Genomic DNA, 10,301 nt, shown 5'->3' with positions numbered 1-10,301 from the left:
ATTGTAAAAACGACAGCATCAAATGTTATCAGCGATATTTTGTAACATAAAATTGAGCATTACGAATAGACACACCACTCGTTATGTTATTGTGACAATAACATCTTATGGTGCGCTTCTCTGTGGGTAGTTAAACCGAAATTATTTCCATCGGATCGTCGAAGAACAATTGTTATTTGCAATTCATAATCGAACAAAACGTTCTGTTTTAGTGAAGAAAGACAAACTTCCAACAAAGGTTCAACTGCAAGTGTGAAAAAATGTTTTCGAAATTTCTGGTGGTAATTTGTCTCATTTTGATAAATGGCTGCCGAAGTGAAGAGGTGAGATTATTGACCATTTAAAAAAGAGTTGAATAATATTCAAGCAAAAAAAATGTATAAATGTATGAGTTAAATGCTGATTCTTTGGAAATAAAATGGATCGTATTAATCATGGTTACACATGAATATTCGCCGCTTCTTCAAATCAAATCGTTTTCGTCATAAAATCGACTAAATCTTGTCACAAAAAATTCCTTCTCTCATTACGAAAAATGATCTCTTCCATTGCAGGTTGCAACCTACACAGGAGCAGTGGTCGAAATAAATCCAGTGTGCGATGGAAATACAACTGAGGGTGTAGCTAAGCTTACAAAACAGGCCATTGACATCATTGAATCGAGTGAATTGGATGGAGTCGATATTGTAGTTTTGCCGGAAATACTTTTCAATGATAAAAATACTGCTGTGCTACTACCGAATACAAACCTTTCGTACTGCGATGATCCGACCGTTGATGAGGTGCTCCGAAGTGTCTCTTGTGCGGTTCGAAAAGCAAAAAAATATGTGGTAATCGGCTTGTATGTCAAAGTGAAATGTTCAATGGACGATCAATCGTTTTGCGCTTACGAATCCGATTCCACGAACCTCTACAACATGGCCATTGTCTTTGACCGCAACGGTGATGTGGTTGCAAAGTAAGTGAAGTAGCACAATGAATTATAAAAATACCAATTTACCGAAATAAATTCATCTCAAGGTATAGAAAGTATAATTTATTCAACGGACGCGGAGTGCAACACACGCAAACGCCCGATATGACAACATTTAGAACCGATTTCAATGTAACATTTGGTGTGTGCGTTTGCTTTGATCTAATGTTTGACAAACCAGCCAACAGTTTAGTCGATCAAGGAGTCAAACACTTTGTTTTTCCGACAAAGTGGTTCTCGGAAATTCCGTATTTGACAGGTGAGAGACGGATTGTGGTGGGATTTTTTTTATTTTTATTTTGAGAATCAAATTTTCTTGTTTTTTCCCTTTTAGCCGTCCAATATCAGCAAAGTTGGGCGTATGCGAACAATGTAAATTTACTGGCAGCAAATGTGAATGCACCCAGCATGATGTATTCGGGCAGTGGAATCTACGGTGGACGATCGGGTGCGTTGCAAATAATTGTCAGCGAATCACCAGCAACTAAAATTCTTGTAGCAAAGATTCCCATTGATCCAGCTGAAGGAAACCGTCTCGAGGCACAGTCAAATTCAAATCCAAACACCGACTCGAATGAAAGTAGTGAAATGATACTCTTCCAAGATGATCTAACTGAGTACAGCGTTACGTTTTTGGACTTCTCCGAAAATCTCAAACAAAGCGGAAAAGTGTGCAACAAAGCCATTTGCTGTGATTACAACATCGAAGTAAGCGACAATGGCGAATTGGATGGAAAGGTGAAGAAAAACTTTCTTCTAATGTTATTCATAGTTTTTTGATTATTATGGTCTTTGATGGGAGAATCGAGTTAGATCCACTTTGAATTAGCTTTTAACCAAAAAGAGAGTGCCAAATGAATGTTGTCTTTGAATAATTGTTCATCGACTTTTTTTCATTTCAGTCAACATATTCCTATGCGATATCGGTATTCAGTGGACATCGTCACTATAAAGCCGTCAAAAATGTGCTCACCGGCCAAGAAGTGTGCAGTTTGATCGCTTGTCCTGAGATGAACATGAAGAAATCTTGTGGAACTCGAATATCACCGTCACGAGTGCACAATCGATACAATTTCACAAAATTGTTGCTGAAAACGGTGCTTCCAGTCACTCGCATGAAAGTCATGCCAAACACATTGAGCGCAGACCTGCTATCACTCAAGCCAAATGAATTTGATTTCAAAATGTAAGTTTTGTTTTTTTACACCAGTCACCAACCTGTTTTCAAGTCATTAATTCGCAAAAATCGAACAATGTTCAAAAATCACTACAAATCTTATCGCATCCATATCATCGTACCTATTTGATAAAGGAAATCGTAACAGTTTTACAATAGCCGATAACATCATTTCAAATTGCTATGAAAGATTGCCAATAAATCTCGGGTAATTTGTTTGTTGGCAACATTTTCAAATGGTTAATTACGCTCAATAAGGAATATTGATTGCTTTTTTTCTAATTTGCACGAAATTTTCAAGCTTGACTAAAATTCCATTATTTTCATTCCAGATCCGAAGATAAAAAAGATCATCATGTTTGGGTCGAGCTTAATTTGAATGTACCAAAGTCAAATCTGCTGACATTTGCCATTTTCTCACGAGATTATGCCAAGGATATTATTACAAATGGCGCAGAATCTACCAAGATGACACCTATAATCACATTATGCGTTTTGTTAAGCATTATTTGGATGAGATATAACCATAACGTCAATCATTAATAAAACTATTTTGATATTATTTTTTTATGAATTTTTTTTTTTGGAATAAAATAATCTAGATTCATTTGAATTGTTCATTTTCGATTTTTCTTATTTTCTCAGTTGAACTGAACAGAAGATAACTTACATATCACATCATTTAAAAATTTCAATAATAATGAAACAAATATGTGAAAGCAATTAAAGATAAGCGATTATTGTGAAATTGCCTGTTTTAGGTCATAAAAAAATAAAAGAGAAAAAATATCCGGGTGTGCAGGTTAGACGCTGCTTTTATAAACATCACTTAACACTATGCACTAATTCAAGCACACTCTTATTCATTCTCATATGTGACAAACACATACTAGTGAAACGAACGCTCACATCTCTTTGGATGTGACATCGAAGTGTTCGATGTACTGTCGTACTTGGAGAGACAACGCGTGGTATATTGATAAATTTGTTGTGTTTTGTTTTTGCGATCGTAATAACGGCTGACTGACACAAATTCAAATGTGTATACATTAAGTCCACGATATGGATATATATGGGCAAAAACACAGACTGGAAGGTTACATTCGCACGATTTTTCAAAATATTCATGCTTATATCTCTTCTGTAAACCCAGAAACCACTTGAAGTATTATGCTAAGGCAAATCTAGACCACAAAAGGAACATTTCATACCAACAAACCTTTCCCATATCTCTCACACCTATAGAGATATAGCCGTTTTTTTGTTGGACTGGAAGGTTACAATTTTGGCGATATGTTTGGAGTTTATCTTACATATATCTAAAATCCAGTTCCTCCAGCAGAGCATCCTTGTACTCCAAGGTTCTGTTCGCTGTCTGAAGGATCAAAGAAACGAACGAAACCATATTTACACCATAAAAATCAATTCAGGTCGCTCTACGATCCAAAATATATGGACTGGAAGGTTACAGAAAAAAGACTGCCTCGTTACACAAAATTCCTCGGGCTAAATAAACCAAATATCAAATTCAAATTAGATTCAAATCAGTCGATAACAAATAGAAATACGAGAATTTATCATGATTTTTGGTTTCGAATCGATTTGTAATAGAAATTTGTCATAAACGATTCCGATTTCTCTGATCAAAAAAAGGACTGGAAGGTTACACATAAAAGACTGGATCGTTACAAAGTACATCGACGGTTGAAATAAATGCAATAATACACTCGAAATTGATTCAAATTTGTAGAAAAAGAATAGAAGTGTTATCATTCTTTGTGGTGTTCAGTTCTGGATTGGTTTACAAAGAAAAAACCTGTCATCAAATGATCTCGATTTTTTCAATGTAACAAAGACTGGCTCGTTACACATGTCTGAAGGCTCGTATAAGTGTTTTAGTCTAATAAAGTAACTAATATTTTTTATTTTCCAGAAAATAGGCAGAAAGTTCTTTAAAAAAAACTAATATAGCGTCATTATTCTTGATAAAGGTATACATGAAAAAAAAACTTTCGGGAATTTTAGACTGGAAGGTTACATTCCAATTTGCGGCACCTTTCAGAGCCTTCAAATGCACATGAATAAGATGTATTCATTGCAAAATTTGGCCAAAATAGCACGATTACATCGTAATCTAATAAATAAAATTGAATAATAGCAATGATAACGAAAATTATATATTTAAATTGACTTTTTGTTCGGTTGTGTATTTTCGCTCATTTTGACACAAAACGAGGCACAAGCACAACTACGTTGAAATGGGCCACTATAAACGTCTACATTCATATGAAAATGGTATTGGCCGATACTTTAGGATCACTTTTAAAGAAAAAAGACCACAGTACCGCGATATTTGAATAAAAAAAAATTTCTAACCATTCCCGATTTTCGTGTTTTTGCTCATATACGGACTCCTTTTCTCGTCTACTCTTCATATCCTAGTTCATATCGTAATGCTTTGCATGACATTCACATTTGGTAAACCAGCTATTGTGCTCAAGCAGTTAGAAGGCAGTAGCTATAGGACAGAAGTGATTTTTGATTCTGATACAAATCCAATTTCATTTTATATAACACGCTGTATTGAGTTCAAGAGATATTTGTAGCTTCGTATAAGAAGCGGAACATTCGATTTCGTTTAGAAATTCGTTAGAGGCTAGAGACATCAAAGAGAGAGAGAGAAAAAAACAGCCCAATTTGTCAATTCATAATAAGATTCGAACAAAAAGCTCTGTTTTTCAGTTTTTCTTCACAAAAACTATCTTTCAACATAAGTTGTATTCTGCAAGTGTGAAGAAATGTTTTCGAAATTTGTGGTGATAATTTGCGTCATTTTTATAAATAGCTGCCGAAGTGAACAGGTGAGATCAAAGCTTCGAGAAAATTCAAAGTTCGGGGTCGCGTTATTACAAGTTATTAGTGTATTTGGTGTATTTTGCATTTTAACACTTCATTTTCGATTTTAAATGCGCACTTTTCACATACATATACGCTAGAATTATACTTCGATTTGGCGACAAAATGTTGAAAGTGATAAAAATTGTGATTAATCAATCTAAATTTCAACATGATTCCCGTTTCAATGCGATGCTTATCAAGCAAATCAAATGGATCTCATTTTACAATGCGATTGACGTGTTCCCGCTGACTTATACACAATTTTATGGTTAAAACAGATTTTCACCTGGGCGAATATTTATTTGCCATTAGGCAATGTCATGATCAAAATGTAAACAAGAGACTTTTATTACGGCTCATAACCAACTGATGTAGTGATGCTCTTATACTAGAGTATAATGTTCTTTATGGCACACAATCGGTTGTCGAGAGACTTGTTTCCAAGAGATAATTTCCATTGAAATTCTTCAAAAATTTTCTTCCTCTCATTTCCACAAACGATCTCTTCTCATTACAGTCAGCAACATACACAGCAGCGGTAGTCGAAATAAATCCTGTGTCCGATGGTAACACAAGCAAGAGTGTGGCTAAGCTCACAAAACAAGCCATCGACATCATTGAATCGAGTGTATTGGATGGAGTGGATATTGTGGTGTTGCCAGAAGTCCTTTTCAACCGTCAAAATACTGCTGTGCTACTACCAAATACAAACCTGTCATATTGCGATGATCCGACCGTTGATGAGGTGCTCCGAAGTGTCTCCTGTGCGGTTCGAAAAGCAAAAAAATATGTGGTAATTGACTTGTATGTCAAAGTGAAATGTTCAATGGACGATCAATCGTTTTGCGCTTACGAATCCGATTCCACGAACCTCTACAACATGGCCATTGTCTTTGACCGCAACGGTGATGTGGTTACGAAGTAAGTGGAGTAGCACAATGAATTATTGATCTAAAAATAAATTTTTATCGAAATAAATTCATCTCAAGGTATCGAAAGTATCATTTGTTCGGCGAATACGGGGCGCAACAGACTCAAACGCCCGATATGACAACGTTTAAAACTGATTTCAATGTAACATTCGGTGTGTGCGTTTGCTTTGATCTGTTTTTCGATGAACCGGCCATTAATTTAGTCGACCAAGGCGTCAAACACTTTGTTTATCCAACGAAATGGTACTCGGAAATTCCGTATTTGACAGGTGAGCGACGGATTGTGGTGGGCTTTTCTGATTTCTAGCCTCGAGATTCAATTATTTGTTTCTTTTAGCCGTTCAATACCAGCAGAGTTGGGCGTATGCAAACAATGTAAATCTATTGGCAGCAAATGTGAATGCGCCCAGCATAAAATGTTCGGGCAGTGGAATCTACGGTGGACGATCGGGTGCGTTGCAAGTAATCGTCAGCGAATCACCGGCAACTCAAATTCTTATAGCAAAGATTCCCATTGATCCACTGCCAGCTGAACATTACTCATCAAAAATCGATAAAGCAACGGAAGGGAATCGTCTTTCACGATCATTTTTGCAGCTAGAAACCGACTCGGATGAAATTAATTTTGGCAATTTTGTTGAAAATTCCTTGAACTTCTCTAATAGTAATATTCAACCCGGAGATGTACCGTTTGAAATGAATCTCAAGCAAGAAAATCTAATCGAGTTTACTGTTACATTTTTGAACTTCTCCGAAAGTCTCAAACAGAGCGGAACAGTGTGCAATAAAGCCATTTGCTGTGATTACAACATCGAAGTCAGCGACAATGGCGAATTGGATGGGAAGGTGAAGAGAAAGTCTAATTTTTATTTATTCAAACACAACAGTTCTATTGATATTTGAAAAAGGATGGGTTGAAGCGACTTCATTTTTGTTCGTTTTTTGTTAATCCGAAAAATTGTTGTCAAAAGAATGTTGCGCTTCGTTTGTCTTCAAAGAATAACATTAGTGATCGATTTATTTTTTCAATTTCAGTCATCATATTCATATGCAATATCGGTTTTCAGTGGGCATCGTTACCACAACCCAATCAAAAACTTGCTCACCGGCCAAGAGATGTGCAGCTTAATCGCCTGTACTGAGATGAACACGAAGAGTTCCTGTGGAATTCGAACATCACCGTCACAAGTGCACAATCGATACAATTTCATAAAATTGTTGCTGAAAACGGTGCTTCCAGTCACTCGCATGAAAGTCATGCCGAACACATTGACCGCAGACTTGCTGCCGCTCAAAGTAACGGAGTTTGAGTACAAAATGTAAGAACGTTTTTTCAATTGAGCTAAAGACGAAGTATATTCGTTTTGTGTGCGGAAGAGCATATCAATCACATTCTCTCAAAATTGAATTTCCAAACCAATTTTAAACATCAAGCGAACCGTTTTCGAATCAAGAGTTTCAACAAAATCAAACTATCTTCAAAATTTACAACTGATCTTATCGCATTCAGTTTTTTCCTTGTTTGATAAAGAAAAATGCTCCTTTTTCACAATAATCGATAACGGTGTTCGAAGGGTGTGTGTGACAAAACCATTCTATTATCTACGCAAACGGATTGATTATACCGATAAATCTGGTTTGTTATTTTCGGCGACATTTTCATTTGGTTATGAGTGTTTTTCTGCAAAATTTGTCATTTTCAAGTAATTTCTTTTATCAAAATTATTTTTTTTTTTCATCCAAACATCGGATCAAATTATTCCTTTGCACTTTTGCTAGGAATTATTTATCAGTTTTTTATGAAAAGGTTTTGAAATAAAAGTTTTGACTAAAATTCCATCATTTTCATTCCAGATCCGAATTAAAAGAACATTATGCGGTCGAGCTGAATTTGAATGTGCCAAAGTCAAATCTGCTAACGTTTGCCATTTTCTCACGAGACTATGACAAGGATATGATCACAAACGGCGCAGAATCTGGCAAGAGTTTCATCATAATCACATTTTGCGTTTTTTCAAGCATTATTTGGATGAGATACAGTCATTATGTAAATCATTGATAGAACTATTTTTGTATCATTATTTTGTACTGAAAAACACTAGGAATATTTTTATATAATTATAATCGCAATTTTTCATTACAATATTTTTCTAAATACCAAGAATAGAATCGATTATTCAGGTCTCAACTAAACTTTCTCAGAAAGAAACTCTAAGCAGAGTAAAACTCACATTTAGTTTGCGGATGAAAAATGTCAAATATGTTGGAAAATCGAACTAAGTACATTAGGATATATGATATGCTGAAAATTACCACTAGAATGTGTACGCATAAGCGTCAAAACAACCGTTATGTTATTTTTCACTCAAAATTGGGAGAATAAACGAGTTTAAGTGAAGAAAAAAATTACTCTTCCGTGCATGAACAAATTTAAATAAAATATAAACAAATATTCAATAAACTAAGTCCTTATTATCAGATGAAACTGAAGAAAAAACAAATTCAAAAACGCTCGCATATAACATATGATGACATCTAGTGTAAAGCGGTGGTCATTTATTCCACTTTCGATCAAACTGTCACTGCTATGACTGCATTGCTTCAGAGGTCGTCATGTGTTTATATAGGTGAATGTATTTGAATTTTTATTTTATTTCGTATAATTTTTCTTCAGTTCCATTTGATAATAGGCTGCTTACAAAAACGTCTAGAAATAAAACAAAATCGTCTAAAAAAAATGACAATTTCGTCTAAAGGAAATGGTCCCTTTTCTTAACAAATTCGTTTAAATTTTTTTTTTAATGACAAAATCATCCAAAAATGTGACAATTTTTTTCTTAACAAAATCGGGTTTTAAAATAACAAAATCGTCTAAATACGAGTTTTCTGGAAAAATGACAAAATCGTCTAAAAGACTCTATTACCAAATTAAAAAATAAAGAAGATATTGAAAAAATTGGGATTTTATATGGTTTTTTTTTAAATTTTGACTTAAAGTAGGTGGCAAATTCACATACTTGTTTGTGTGCGATGCTTATCAATTGAGAGAATCACACGTTGCGTTCCCAAGCGTGACAGTACCATGAAATCACATCAGTAAGGTTATCTTTTCGTCTTGCGAATATGTGACAAAGAGAATGACTATCAGTGCGCGTGTATATTAGTCGTCGCTTTTATAAGAATCACTTCAGTCTATTTACTAATTCAAGCACACTGATATTCATTCTCATATGTTACAAACACATATTCGTAAGACGAATGCTCAATTGCTCATATCTCTTCGAATGTGATGTCGAAAGACATCGAACGATTCACCTTTGAAGGGGCAACGCGTGGTATAATGGTACTTTTTTTGTGTTTTTTCGTGATCGCCATAACAGGTGACTGACACACACACAAAGTCCTACACATTACGCTCATGATAAGAATAAATAATCGGACTCCTATGCTCGTCTGCCCTTTATAAAGTATTACCTTGGCATGGCATTCACATTTAGTAGACCGAATATTACTCTTCAGTATTTAGGAAACAGTGCTATAGGACAGAAGTGATTTTTTATTCTGATTTTTCAAGAAATATTTGTAGCTTGAAATGAGAAGCTAAACATTCGACTTCATTTAAAAATTCGAGCAAGTTTTAGTGAATAAAAAAGAACCGCCAACAAAAATTCTATTCTAAAAGTGTGAAGAAATGTCTTCGAAATGTCTTCGAAATGTCTGGTGTTAATTTATGTCATTTTCATAAATGTCTGCCAAAGTGAAGAGGTGAGATTCTTGACCATTCAAATGGAGTTGAATAGGATTTAAGTGATTCTTTCAGAAATAAAAAAAATGGACCGTATTATACATGGTTACATAGCACATCATTTCGCAACTCCTTCAAATCATATCGTATTCATTATAAAAAAACTGCTACATTTTTTTCATAATTTTTCGTTCCTTTCTTTTCCACAAACGATCTCTTCTCATTACAGCCAGCAACTTACACAGCAGCAGTGGTCGAAATAAATCCTGTGTCCACTGGCAACACCATTAGTGGTGTGGCTAAGCTTACAAAACAGGCCATCGACATCATCGAATCGAGTGAATTGGATGGAGTGGATATTGTGGTGTTGCCGGAAGTCATTTTCAACCGCCAAAATACTGCTGTGCTACTACCAAATACAAACCTGTCATATTGCGATGATCCGACCGTTGATGAGGTGCTCCGTAGTATCTCATGTGCGGTTCGAAAGGCAAAAAAATATGTGGTAATCGACTTGTATGTCAAAGTGAAATGTTCAATGGACGATCAATCGTTTTGCGCTTACGAATCCGATTC

The 10,301-nt window shown here is 35.2% G+C and overlaps 2 protein-coding genes across 3 annotated transcripts in view; both read left to right on the top strand.

Moving 5' to 3' along the window:
• The first annotated feature begins 90 nt into the window (after positions 1-90).
• LOC129570286 (vanin-like protein 1) overlaps positions 91-10,301 on the top strand; it is a 15,526-nt gene continuing 5,315 nt past the window's right edge. The window contains exons 1-6 of one of the 2 annotated variants that reach the window (XM_055449834.1): positions 91-323; positions 555-958; positions 1,021-1,232; positions 1,308-1,711; positions 1,876-2,159; positions 2,483-2,770. In XM_055449834.1, coding sequence (XP_055305809.1) covers positions 261-323; positions 555-958; positions 1,021-1,232; positions 1,308-1,711; positions 1,876-2,159; positions 2,483-2,693 — 1,578 coding nt within the window. In that variant the 5' untranslated portion in view covers positions 91-260 and the 3' untranslated portion in view covers positions 2,694-2,770. Of the gene's footprint in view, positions 324-554; positions 959-1,020; positions 1,233-1,307; positions 1,712-1,875; positions 2,160-2,482; positions 2,771-10,301 lie in introns of those variants that run through there. The other variant, XM_055449835.1, reaches the window with a different exon arrangement.
• On the top strand, positions 4,620-8,704 carry LOC129570285 (vanin-like protein 1). Its single transcript, XM_055449833.1, has 6 exons — positions 4,620-5,011; positions 5,566-5,969; positions 6,038-6,249; positions 6,318-6,826; positions 7,016-7,299; positions 7,835-8,704. The coding sequence occupies exons 1-6, from the start codon at positions 4,949-4,951 to the stop codon at positions 8,037-8,039; spliced, it is 1,677 nt and encodes a 558-aa protein (XP_055305808.1). The 5' UTR covers positions 4,620-4,948; the 3' UTR covers positions 8,040-8,704.

Source organism: Sitodiplosis mosellana, unplaced genomic scaffold (genome assembly GCF_009176505.1).
Source record: "Sitodiplosis mosellana isolate CC-2019 unplaced genomic scaffold, AAFC_SMos_1.0 Smas_scaffold_52, whole genome shotgun sequence".
Taxonomy (NCBI): domain Eukaryota; kingdom Metazoa; phylum Arthropoda; class Insecta; order Diptera; family Cecidomyiidae; genus Sitodiplosis; species Sitodiplosis mosellana.
Note: the sequence above shows the minus strand (reverse complement) of the source record. Positions and strands in the feature narration are given on the sequence as shown.